This window comes from Anolis sagrei, chromosome 1 (genome assembly GCF_037176765.1).
Source record: "Anolis sagrei isolate rAnoSag1 chromosome 1, rAnoSag1.mat, whole genome shotgun sequence".
Classification (NCBI taxonomy): domain Eukaryota; kingdom Metazoa; phylum Chordata; class Lepidosauria; order Squamata; family Dactyloidae; genus Anolis; species Anolis sagrei.
Window position 1 is genome coordinate 76,499,350 of NC_090021.1, and position 13,921 is coordinate 76,513,270.

Below are 13,921 nucleotides of genomic sequence, written 5' to 3' on the forward strand. Positions count from 1 at the left end.
AGGCAATGGTCCAGATGGCCCCGAACTACATTTGGATAGTCCACATCTCACCTCTGTGTCACTGCCACTGCTTCTAGATGGCTATCAAGCTCCATCTGGCTGGCTGCTAGAATCATAGAATAATCTAACAACAGGTACATTGACCAATGTTAGAATTGGCCATCCATGAGACCAGCAAGAAGGAGGACCCCAAAGTGGACCAAATCCTGCTGTCCAGACTGCCCTGAAACAAACTCTGGATTATCCCTCAAATATGACAAAAGTGAAAAAGTTTAAAATAAAATTCCCACAATAGTCATTGTGCACCATGTTTAGTCTATTAGAGATGAATCTGGAGTTTGACTGATGTAGAGAAGCCACTGGTCACTTATATATTCAAATTCTTTTAATTCTATTTCTGGCTTTCACATTATTTTTCCTTTCCTTTCTTTTGGAGCGATCTGCTTTCCTCTTGCACAGAGAGAAACAGGCATAATTCTATGAATTCTTAACAGGATTTTTTTAACATAAATAAATACTTAAGGGATGGCTGTTTGTTTAGTTCTAACACAGCTTCCAATGCACAGGAAGTATGACACCACCCATTTTCTGTTGCTCTGTCATGTACAAAGATGTCCTATGAACTGCTACAAGATTCAGCATTTTTTCCAACCCCACTGCACTTTTTAAAGTTAAATGAAAATGACAGAAAATGACGTCCAGAAACTGCAACTCTCAGGGTTACATAGTTCATTAAAAACCAAGACGCCACAAGTGTGGAATAAAACTCAGCCATAGGTTTAAGGCTCAAATGGATGGTTTGGCATGGATATGGATTCATGAACTGGGTGACCTATCTATTGGCTGCTAAACCAGTTCTCTACCAGTGCAAGTGCTGGAGTGAACTTAGGGTGACACAAACAGGACAACACACTGGTGAAAGCCATTCTGTGTTTCCCCTGCCAGACAGAAATGAACTAGGTGACTCCCTTAGTGACTCAATTCAAGTTCCCTTATGGGGACACCTGCAGGAATATTTCTTCCCATTTTTTTTCCTATCTATCAAAACGTACTTGAGGAATGTGTTTCAGTTCAGCAGTAGGGATAACAAACAGCAGCTGGACCAGAAAAAAGGAGTGGCATGCTAAAACTTCCTGCTCTCAAGAGATCTCTATATGAAAGGATGGGGACAGCTGGTTGGTCAGGAGGCAGGTTGACTGGCTGCTGAATATATCATTTTTTAGGTTGATCTTATGGACATAACCTTTTGCTTTGAGAAACCCCTCCATTTTATTTGGAAGTGGCTTCCTCAACCACCTTCTCATTAAACAGCACTTGGTTGTGTTACAGTTATGCTTGCTACAGATGTTGAAAACCAGTAGTCCTAGAGCCACATGCAACATTTGGCCTAGTTGAAAAAGAGTTCTGGATGTGGTTTTTGCAAGACTAATCTGTCTCTTCTCCAGAAATACACTTAAACTACAGATCCTATGGTATAATGGAGTCTGCTATGGAGGAAGAGGCCAGAAACCAGAGAACTTCCATCCAACTCTTCTGCTACCTGGTCTTCTGCTGCTGGCTGGTCTTTTTGTGAGTAGACTCAATCTCCAGGCCCATTCAATCTGGGAGGCCTGGGAAGAGTTCTTTTGTTTTAACACATGTTGTGTATTGTTTGTGATAGAAACAGCACATTAAGTGGATACTGGTTGCTCTTGGATTGTTACATCAGCTGGTGGTGAGAGAGCCAGATGAAAGACTGGGTAGTAGTGAGATGGCTTTCCAGAACCTTCTACTTGGCTACAAGGCGGCCCCCTGATGGGAGCAGGGTGCTGCTGGACTAGCTAACTATTTGGCCTGGTTGACTGGGAAAACACCCATTGACTGCGTGTTAAGTGCTGTTGTGTTAATGTCCTATTTGTCTTTTGTCTTTTCATTTTTTTGTTTTTGGTTGTCTCTTTGGTTCTGTATGGTTTGTTTTTAATTCAATTTATAAGTCATATAAGTCATACAGGGCAGAAGGAGATATGGTGATGGCAGGGTCACATGTCCTTATAGAGGAATGACAGAAAGTTGTTTAATAATCTCTCACCTTCCAGTCTCTCTGCCAGCCTGGGAACTTGGAGAATGAGCCAGACCACCCACAAGCCTACCCTTGCTCTTAGGTAATGCCAGGTCAGTGAAAAAAGACACACATCATCTATGATCTCCTCAAAGATGAGGGAGCTGACCTGGCATGCTTCACAGAAACTTGGCTGGGGGATAATAGTGGCCAACCTGAGCTCAGGCCCCCCCAGCCGAGTGCTGTGTCAGTAAGCAAGTGAGTGAAAGTGGGCGGCGGGGTGGGGTAGCTGTAGTCTATAAAGACCATCTTAATCTGACCAAATTACTTACTAGGGAGCTGAATCACATTGACTGTGTGCACCTCAGTCTGAAAACCAGGGATAGACTGGGGACTCTGCTAATGTGCCATTCACCCAGCTGCCTAACAGACTCCATGGCTGAGATCATGGAATTGGACTCGGAGGTATTGTTGCAGTCATCCAGATTTTTGCTTTGGGTGACTTGAGGCCACTTGAAGCCAGTTTGTCAGGTGCAGCTTGGGCCTATTCCAATTGGTTTTGGGGCTGACACATTCAGCAGGTCATACCCTTGACACAATTTTCAGTTTGGAACATACAGAGTTTTGAGCAGAGGTGATCAATATCTCAGAGTTGTCATTTTCTGGTCAGGGCTAATATCACAGCAACAACCCACCTATGCAAAGGTAGAGGACCGATTAAAATGGTCCACCCTCAAAGCCTAATGGATCTTCTGAGATTCCATCAATGATGATCCTGTTGAATCCCAGGCCAATAAATGGAATCAGAATCTAAGCAGGGCTAGCAACATGATCACTTCCAAACATCCTCTCCAACACATTACAAACCAGGTTCCCTGGTATAGAGAGACCCTCAGGGCAATGAAACAGAAAGGACGACTAGAGTGCAGATAGCAGAAAACTTGACTTTTAGATGATGAGACACAATATAGAGGGAACCTCTGCTCCTATAAGGTGGCAATATGCACAGCAGAGAAAGCTTTCTTCTCTGCAGGTATTGCACCTGCAGATTCATATCTGGCTGAGTTGTTCAGAGTGGTGAGAGACTTAACTTCGGTACCCACTCCTCCGAACCCATTATTAGAACACTTGGTATGCAACCATTTCACAGATGAAATCTCTTGCATAAAAGCTGACTTAGATGCTGTCATTGGAGCAGAAGCCAACCACAAGGTGTCCAGTAATTCTGTGAGTGGGATTACACTGGAATAATTTCAATTGGTGAGTACTGTTGATGTGTGCAAGTAAAGAAGATAAGTTGTTTTCTTGATTTCTGTCCCTCTTGGCTGGTCATCCAAGGGGGAGAAAATTTGATCTCGAATACAACAAATTACTAATGCATTTCTCAGGGTGGGGAATTTTCCATTCTGTTTAAAAGAAGCAGTAGTTAGATCATTGCTGAAAAAGTCCTCCCTGGAGTCTCTGGACTTTAATAATTACAGACAAGTTTCTAACCTTCCTTTTTTGGGCAAAGTGATTGAGAAGGCAGTTGCCCTCCAACTTCAGGCAATTTTGGATAACTCACACTTCCTTGACCCATTTCAAACTGGCTTCAGAGCAGGATACAGAGTTGAAACTGCTATGGTCGCCTTAGCGGATGATCTCCATCTTAACACTGACATATGGTGTGTGTCTCTGTTGACAGGTTCCATATGATGGTGCTTGGCAGTAGTTGCTCCTCAAAAATGGAGCTGTTATGTGGCATCCCACAAGGTGCCCTTCTATCCCCAATCCTTTTTAATATTTACATGAAATTGTTTGGGAGAGATCATCTGGAGGCATGCGGCAGGGTGTTATCCATGCTCCTGGATCTGTCTCTCCAAGGGTCAGCTTAGGTAGATGCAATGGTCAGGAGTGCTTACTATCAGCTTCAGCTGGTATGCCAGCTAGAATTGGAGGACCTAAATATGGTAGTGCATGCACTGGTAACCTCAAGGTTGGACTTCTGCAATGTACTTTACATTGGGCTGCCTTTTTACTGAGTTCAGAAACTTCAACTGGTTCAAATATGGTGGCCAGATAACAGAAACATTCAATAATGAACATATTACACCCATACTAAAGTTACTCCACTGACTGCCAATTAGTTTCTGAGTAAAGTACAAAGTGTTAGTTCTGACTTTTAAAGCCCTTGGGTCTAGGTTACCTACAGGATTGCCTTCTCCTGTACAATCCACCTGGAACACTTAGATCCTCTGGGAGGGAGATACTCCAACTAGCCAGAACCTGATTAGCGACCATCACTCAGAGGACCTTTTCATCAGCTGCCTCAAGACTGTGGAATGCCCTGCCAGAAGAGCTCTGACAGCTAAATGAACTGTCAGAATTTAAAACATATTTGAAGACCTTCCTCTTCTGGCAGGCCCACCCAGCCAATTTTAATCACAAATTTTAAGCCTGCACCTTATGTTTGATATTTGTTTTGTGTATTTTAATATGTGTTTTTTAGAAATATGTTTTAATGTCTATATTTTATAGAATGTTCTTAGATGATTATGTGTTTTTAATGATGTTTCAACCCACCTCGAGCCACGAGGAGAGGCAGGTAAGAAATAAGGTTTTTTCTGCCATCTCAATTTCTATAATGCCCAGTCTGATGAAGAGTTCTAGAGCACTGCAAAGCTCACCTTTTAAAAGATAAATTAAGGTTCTCAAAAAAGAACGGCCTAACCCTGATTTTTTGATCCTAGAAAATGCTTATGCATCCATGTGTTGATAATCTTCAATTGTGCAACTGTTATATGCTCCACATGTGGCTACATGTTCAGAAACTTCAATGTTTTCTTGAAGCTTCAACTGCTATTAGTATAGGACTCCACCTGTGGGCAGGAGTGAGCTGACAGAAACATATTAACACCTGTCTCGAATAAACTACACTGCTTCCCAATTCAGTTGTGAGCACAATTAAAAATATTTGTGTTAGTCTTCTAAGTTGCAAATAACCATAAACCAGGTTGCTTTATGCAATGGCTCTGCCCACCAGAAACCTCCAAAATTGAGTTAATCCTAACTGGACAGTGTTCTTAACTGAGGTGTTATTGCAAGTCTTTTGGGAATGACACTTAAAGTGATAACCTGACAGCATGATGAATTTTATACTATTTTCTGTGACAAATGTATGCACTTAAATTGATTTTCACATTGCTTTATGTTTATTTTATTATTTTAATTGCTATTTTTATATTATATTGTTAACTGAGCTAACTGCTCTCTGGAGCATATTTAATGGAACATCAACAACAGAGAAAAAAGAATTACATATTTAGTTGGAACTGCCATTCCATTTTCCATTTTAGAAATAGTCACAAAAACATATACAACACTCAAGTGCTGTAGCAAAAAAAAAAAACCATAATTATAATTTATTATAAATAAAAGCAATTTATAAATGTAATAGGAAAATTATATTCTGCTCAAGAATACACATGTTTGAAGAAGGAAAAAAATAATTAAGAGCTTTTCTTTTAAAATCATTGATCTCCTTTTGCTGAGTCCAAGACAAACCTTTTCTTACAGACTATAAACAAAGCAAGCGTTATATGCATCAAAGTGGAAGAAAATAAATTACTCTGCATGTTACTTACAACTCCAATTGGGAAAGCTAAGACAGCCATCATCCAGTCACGGAGGGAAATGAGTTTTCTGAGCTGTCTTTCTTGTTCTTGGCTGTCATTTCCTTTAGTCAGAAGGCTAGAAAGGTCAGTCAACACGCAGATCCCAAAAAAGACTGCTTGAATAACCTGTGTTAAAAAGACAAATAAAAAAGACAAATATAAATACCTTGAAGGCCAAAGCATGACACAGAAATCCCACGAGCTGGACGGTGGCTCCACTAAATTGAAATAGAGTGTTATGCATTATACCAATGTGCACCAGCTCTACTAAAAACTAACCAGATTCAGTTATTCTTACATTCCACATTGCATTACAACATGCCAATTCCTAACCAGAAATATTAGAGAATATTAGACATTTGCAGTTGGAACGACATCTTGACCACCTTATGAGACAACTATCCATTTTATCTGAAATTATCAAATGAAATTTGCCCAATCTAATCTAAATGAAGAAGGTAAGTCTGTGATAGTAGTTCTACTGTACACAGGCTTGTGTAAAAATAAATCAAAATAAGCTATAATACTTGCACACAGGGCAGTATTTCAGTAAAACTCTTTCTAACATTACTACTTACTTAGATTCAATTTCATCTTCCTAAATTGGGTGTTGGAATTTGAGGAGCAACAACATGGAAGACAGGAAGGTAACTGGTAAGAAAAGTTTACAATGAGCAGCTCATTGCTACAATGATGTATGTGTGTGGGGGGGGGGGGGCAAAGAGGTTTTCCAAGAAGTACAGTAACTTAAAGATGTTTGTATTATCCAAACTTGTTTAAGCATCACACAAAATGGATGGTGATGCAAACTCATAAATATATGGCAACATCACTCCTTTGCAAATTCAATGAGCCATGTGATTTAAAATGCATAAAGCCCAACAGGCAAGGTATTTTTAAATAAAAATATATAGTGACATAAGGAACCCTAGGAACAATCTGAGGAATTTTAGAATAAGAAAATTTGGGTAATTTCCAGGAAATACTCCTTAAGTAAAATCTATGAGAGTACTGAACTGTGTCCAAAATCAGATGTGGAAAGTCCTATGACATCCTGCCTAATGTTAAATTGGACAAAACACTCTTAAATGTTCACTTAGGGACAATGCTGCATTGGCAACATTTTGTGATATGACCTAATCGGGTTTTTATTTTTGTACCGAGGCTTCTATCAAGCCATAAGTAAAGAAGATCTATCCAAAGTAACATAATCTCAAAAAAATCACACACCCACTCTCTAAGGGAATATACTTTGTGCATTTTCCAATCAATCATAAACTGAGCCTGCCTCCATCAGCTGTTCTGTAATGACAAGGTCACAAGGGGAGGGAACAGCAATGTTATCAGACACCTAACCCACAATTTAGCTCAGCTGACAACTATGGGCTACTTCAGTGCTTAGGCTTTTAAATGCATATAAGCACAATTGATAGATCCTTGCAGTATCTGAATAATGAGAACTATGTCTTAGGGTTTCATCACACAAAAAGCGATGAATTGCAATTACAGCAGGATAATAGCATTATGGCTAAGATGTTGTGTTTCTCCCATTGTTACATTGCATTTCCATCATTATTGGGTTGCATCTGTTCATTGACAGGGACAACCCATTAATGGCTCCAATATTGCTGTTGCAGTTCTAATATGGCTCCAACATGGCTCCAATATTCTGTTGCAGTTCTAATATCTCAACAGTCATGTGGGGTGAGCGGATATAATTCTCTTCTTCTCCTCCCTATTCCCAAGCAGGGTGAACTCACTCCACTTTCAGTCTCTAGCAAAGAGAACATTGTGTTGCGCAGGAACAGCATTGCTTTTATCCCTTTCCCCAGGTTTTATTTTATTTTTCAGTTTATTTTGACATGAATTCACAAATACAGTATTTAGATGGCTTGCAATTATGACAGCAACCTCAATTTCCAAGAAGCATAGAAATTGTGCAACTGCAGCATAAGAAAATAACACAAACAAAAATTTCAACATTTCGCATTTACTACATTGGATGGATGTGGGTAGGAAGACAGGGTCAAACAAAGACTGATTGTGTGGACATGCATCACTAAAGCAACACCAAAATGATATTGGTGATAAGGTGTGAAAGTGACTGTTTCCAGATTGATAAATTTATGTTTTTTTAAATACACAACAACAACAATATGATTGATGTGAGACAACTGGCTTGGGTGATAAAGTTCTTAGCCAAACTTCTAATAGGCCAGTTTGCCAAATACATGATACAGATACATGACTTCTTAAAATGTTAAAACTGCAACTCTCCAACTATTTCCTAGTCACACTGAAGACATGTGACATGTCCCTAGGATTTCAGCCAGTCAATATGTCAGTTCTGCACGGAGCTGAGAGAGGGCATAAAGTGGCTTGGACAAAATGGAAAGCTGTTGGCTTCATTATTACGCCTTTTTCAAAATAATGAACACATATGTAAATTAAAACAATAAGACCTCTCAGTCCCTCAGATTTTCATTTACATCCAAGTATCTATGATAGAAAAGAAATAGTTTTCATCTATTCCATCTAGACAAGCTGAATGGAGAAGGGATGGGGGAAAGAAAGGAGCAATTCCTCTTTCCCTCTCACATTGCCTCATCCCTTTCGATATGGTCACTCGAGGGAATGAAAATTGTTTGGTGTCATTTTTGTGCCTGGTTGGCACAACAAATGGCAGATAGAAGGGGGCATGGTAAGGGTTGTGGGCAAGTGACACCAAATTGGGTCTGATGCCACTTGGCCATGCAACCACCATCAAGTCACCTTACTGGTTCAGGGCCGCACTGTGCAGCCATCACCCTTCCCCCAAACTCCAGCAATCGTGCTCCAAATTACCCCATTCTAGATTTGGCAAATTCCTGTAGGAGAGAAAGTTACCTGTATTTTTGGCTATGGGAGGAAATAATAAACCTGTGTTGAAATTTGAAAATGATAAAGCAAACTGCATAATACATGACTTTTTTGACAAAGGGCCCACCCGGCTAGAAACATTTATTAGGAAAGAGAGAACCATTAAAAGAGAAAACCACAGGAAACCTCCCAAATTCCTTAATGAGCATTAGTTAATGTTATTCATGATTGGCAAAATTTAGGAAATACTAATATTCATAACAAGATAATTGTCAAAGCTTTAATAACACTCTTCACTAACTAAAAGGTGCAAGATGACACAATAAAGCTATCACAACATTGCTCAGCAAGCTAAAAAACGCTTTGCTGTGTTCATTTGTGATTTTATCCACAATTAAGGAAAGCTATGAGCCCAATCAACCAGATATTTGCCAGTCAATATTGTCTGTTCTGACTGGCAGCACCTCTTCGTGGTATCCAGTTTTTTTCCCCCATTAGCCTTGCTACTTGACACTTTTAACTGAAAATGCTAGGGACTGATTTTGGGAATACGTAAGTGCACAGAAAGCATTGGCCACACTTTTATCATGTTCGTAATATTCTCATAGAGGCTGGATGTCTAAATACCCTAAAGGTCCCAGGTCCCATCTGATCTTGGAAGCTAAGCAGGGTCAGACCTGATTAGTACCTGGATTGGAGTCTGCCAACTAATATCAGGTGCTTTAGGGTAATTTTAGGGAGGGAAAATGACAAAGCCACTCTAAGTATTCTTTGCCTGAGAAAACGCTAATAGATTCATGGGAGCATCACAAGTCAATAGGTGACTTGGTTCTATGTACTCTAGAATACAATTTGAACTGCATTGTTTGAAGCTTCATTATATGGCAGTGTAGATAGAGCCTTGAATACACACACACACAGATTCGCAGCAAAGACAAGATGCATTTTGGGATAGGTGTGGAATAAATCAGATTTACTGGGAAACAAACGTTCTTTGTGGCTAATTTCTTCAAGCCCATGCCTGTTATACACTTTTAATCAATGGAACAGTTCAGGCCCAGACTATTTGAAAAATCGGATCTTCTTGTATAAACCAACACAAGCACTTTGAGCTGCGGAGGAGGCCCTGCTCTCAGTTCCACCTCCATCTCAAGCACGATTGGTGGGAACAAGAAGGGGGGGGGCTTCTCCGTGGCCGCTCCTCACCTCTGGAACACCATTCCTAAAGAACTAAAAATGGCCGCTTCTCTCATTTTCTTTAAAAAGCTTTTAAAGACTCATTTGGGTAATCTATCTTGGGGAGAGGCGGAGGTTTAGCATATCTGACATACACCATCTAGACAAGGGATATTTGCCTCAGCTTATATTATGTTTTAAATGTATTGTGCATTAATTGGTATGACTCTTTGTGTGTATTATGTTTATTTAGTTTAACCTTAGGTTTCAATTGTTTATCAGTTATATTGAATTTATTTTATATTTTGCCTTGATTGCCTATTTGTTTTTGGGCACTGAATGTTTGCTATTTTTATTATTTTTTGTAAGAGGGCAGGTAATAAAGTTTTTAAATCTCTCTGTGTTATTGTCTATATGTGAGTTATATTAATTGTATTGTTTTATTTGCTTATTGCTTGTTGGTTTTATTGATGTGTTGTTGGGCTTGGCCTCATGTAAGTCCCTCCGAGTTCCCTTGGAGAGATGGTGGTGGGATATAAATAAAGTTTTATTATTATTAAAGTTTTGTTGTTGTTTTTATATTGGTATGTAGTTATAACTAATAACCTTTGACAGGTCCATCTCATATCCTTTTTTGTCTTGTCTTAATTAGATTGTAAACCTGATGGTAGGGATTTGTTCTGTTGTTTTTTTATTTGTAAAGTGCTATGTAAAGTGATGGTACTCTACCTAATTCAGATCTTCAGGAACTGCAGAAGACAGTAATACCTAGAATTTTTTTTCTGTTTGAATGGAGAGATATACTATCAGCTCAAACAGGCAGCAGCTGGAAATGGTAGCAAAATCATTTATATCTTTCTCCATGCAAAAATAAATTTATTGAAAACTTGCCAGGTCACATCTTCACCTTGTTAAGTTCACTAGAGCCACAAGTCTGGTTTTTCTTCTTGCTGCGAAGCAACTAGAATATGATTTATTTCCTCTGATTATCTCTTATGACCTTTCTTGTCACCTCTATGCACACCTTGTATTCATTTCTCATTCCCTAGTGTGATTTAGTGAGATGAACATACATTACACCAATGGAGAAAATGTGGTTGATAACATTTATCAAAGGAATGTTTAGTCAGTCTAATTAACTCTTTGGTTACTGAAGTTATGATTTACAGGCAATGCTTGGATAGGGACAGGGTAATGTGGCAGTTTCATTTTCTCATTGGTTCTGATGTTTTTAAAGAGTCTTCTCACCTTGAATATGAAGACACTTCCAAATTTTGGTAAATTTGTCAAAAAAAAGAATAGCTGAACTAATTTTTCTCTCATTTGCCCTTCCCAAATTCAACAGGTACAGCCAGTTCCCAAATTGAAGAGACCATACTGTACCTGTCCAGCATATAGATTATTACAAAATGGTGGCAATTCTTACAGTTTACTGCAGATTTGAATCCTTGTGTATTCAGGCTTCTTAGGGTCCTTTCTGACAAGCCCCCAAATGCAGGACCTGTCAGCTTTTTCCTGAGGCATCCAAACAACGCCTAAGGTAAAAATAAATGAATTTGATACCCCATTTGATCTGGCCCTTCCTGAAAGGCCTGAGTCTAATGGGGTATTGGGCCTGTGGGGACTCATCCACGGGTAGTTCCAGAACTATCTGGGGGTTGGCCCCCACTTCCCATCTTACTTCTCTGGACTTCGAAAGCCTGAGGAGCAAGATGGTGCCCACCCTCTCCCCCACAAAAAAAGCCCTTAAAAGAAGAAATAAATTTTATTGCTCTCTCTCTCCCCCCCCCCCCCCCCAATCTTCTGGTACATCATTTCTACATGCCAGGAGGACTTCAGCAGTACCTTAATGGCAGCCCGATATTTCTTCTTTTAAGGGCTTTTGGTGAGGGGGGATTGGGTGGTCCCATACCATCCTGGTAGTTACCAGGATGGTATGGGGACACCTCCCCCCCAGTAAATCCCAGGTTTTAGGTGTGGGGTGGGGATTCAAATTCGTGCCCAAGCACTTAGTGTGGATTTGACTGCTATCTGGAAGTGTCCTCAGTGGAATATAAGAGTTGCCATCACTTTTTTTCCTTACCATTTTAATTGCCACTGAACATAAGACTATGCAAATTCAGACTTCTGCAATATTTTAATGAATTCCAAATATAAAGAAAATGGTTGGATTTTTGTCATTGTTTCTAAAAAAATCACTGAAACAATAATAATATTTACTTCTTTGTTTGCATATTTGTGCTTGCTAAAAGCTTCACTTGAATTTCTGAGTCGTTTCTCTTCCTATTTTTAAGTCACCCATTTTTTTCTTTTCGCTCACACATCAAGCAATACATTTAACACACATTTATCCACACCCACCAGTTGAGGCAGGGGAGGAGGACAAGCCAAAAATAACTTTTATTGAGATGTATGGGCCTAGAAATTTGGAAATTGTTCTTTTATTCGCCAGCAATGATATGAGGAGGGACTCCTATCTTATTTCAAACATGTTTTGTGTTCTCATATTTTTTGTTCTAAACATTATACAAAAACACAGGAAGCTACTTGTACTGAGTCAGACCATTGGTACATATAGTTCAATGTCAACTCCAGGATTCCAGGCAATGATGCTTCAGCAGGGCTGTATTGTAGGCCAACCCAGAGGAGCTAGGGACAGAAACAGACAGGAGCTACTGTTGAACTAGCAACATTTCCAGCAAGGTTCCTATTTTGTCACCACAGGCAAAGACGTGCTGTTGCAAAGAGTAGGAACAAAAGGGGCTTATGTATCCTCCAAGCCCATGTTCTGAACCTGAATAAAAAGAGTCACTGTACTACCACTGGTGACCTCTGTAATACAGAAATTGCTTTTGAGATGCCAGTAGTACTCAAGTATCCTCGTCTGTGATCAGCACACACATGTGATCAGCACACACATGTACTACATTTGGGAGATCACTAGGACTCTGGATGTACATAATTTAACAATTATTTAATAATAGATTACTGATATCACAAGAGGGTTTAGGTCTTCAGCAATAAGGAGGGCTGTCACTGTGGATCACAACATCTTGTGGTCAAAGTTCTCAAACTAGGAAAACATCAATAACAGGCATATTCCCCCTTATTGCCAAAAACCCTAAATGGTTTTCTAATGCCACATGGCAGTCACTTTTTAATGTAAAGAGGTAGTATCATTAAAATACTACTGGTCATGATCCCCACATGTTAATCAGTCATGGACAAGTGTCATGTACAGGATCTAGTTAACAGACTAGATCCTAAAACAGCTCTTGTGAGAATGTAAGGACACATTTTTGTATAAGAAAGGATCAACCATTTTTCTGAATACTATCTTTGCTTTCCACCTCCAAGGCCATCATCAAAAGATTGCTATAATGAAGGTGGAAAGCAAATATAGTATTCAGATAAATGGCTGATCCTTTCTTATACAAAAATGTGTCCTTACATTCTCACAAGAGCTGTTTTAGGATCTAGTCTGTTAAGACTAGATCCTGTACATTTGTCTCATTAATTGACTGCAAATAAAAGGAACAGGTCATAAAAAACCAAAATGTCATCATCAAAAGATTGCTGTAATTGGGTTTTTTATGACCCGTTCCTTTTATTTGCAGTCAATTAATGAGACAAATTTCCTACATTAGTTGTTTAGTATACATCTTATTTGAATCCAATAAAATAGACCTATATGCCATGTGGCTCACTATGCGAACAGCCCAGAATCGTATCTTGTGTATACTGACAATTCCACTGGATTTCAAATAAGAACATAACAGCCCACGGTCCTACATCATGCTTGTGATATGTAAACTATACCCTGCTTTTGTTGGTCTATACCATTCTTCTGTTAATTACCAATACTATGCAAATTATTGTGTATCTGCCAGTGTGCCAACAAGCAAGTTGGAATACACAGTACACATTTTTGAAACCACGGTGAATGAAGTGGGACACTGAAGGCAGTAAGAAATAGTAATGCACTACCCAAGAATATGTAACTGCATAGCTGGAATGCTGTTGCAGGAAAACAGTTCCAGTGTATCAAATCTTGAATGGTGTATCAACACATAGGAACATCCAATTGTTGCAATGATTCATCCCTAGTCAGGACTAAAAATATGATTTAGGCTTCTGTGAAATGGTCACACTTCTGTAGAATTCTAACTACACACTCATGAACTGAATAGATCCA

At 39.3% G+C, this 13,921-nt stretch overlaps 1 protein-coding gene across 1 annotated transcript in view; it reads right to left on the reverse strand.

Moving 5' to 3' along the window:
- AIG1 (androgen induced 1) overlaps positions 1-13,921 on the reverse strand; it is a 113,711-nt gene that overhangs the window by 68,636 nt on the left and 31,154 nt on the right. The window contains exon 2 of the mRNA XM_060753487.2: positions 5,662-5,817. Coding sequence (XP_060609470.2) covers positions 5,662-5,817 — 156 coding nt within the window. The remainder of the gene's footprint in view (positions 1-5,661; positions 5,818-13,921) is intronic.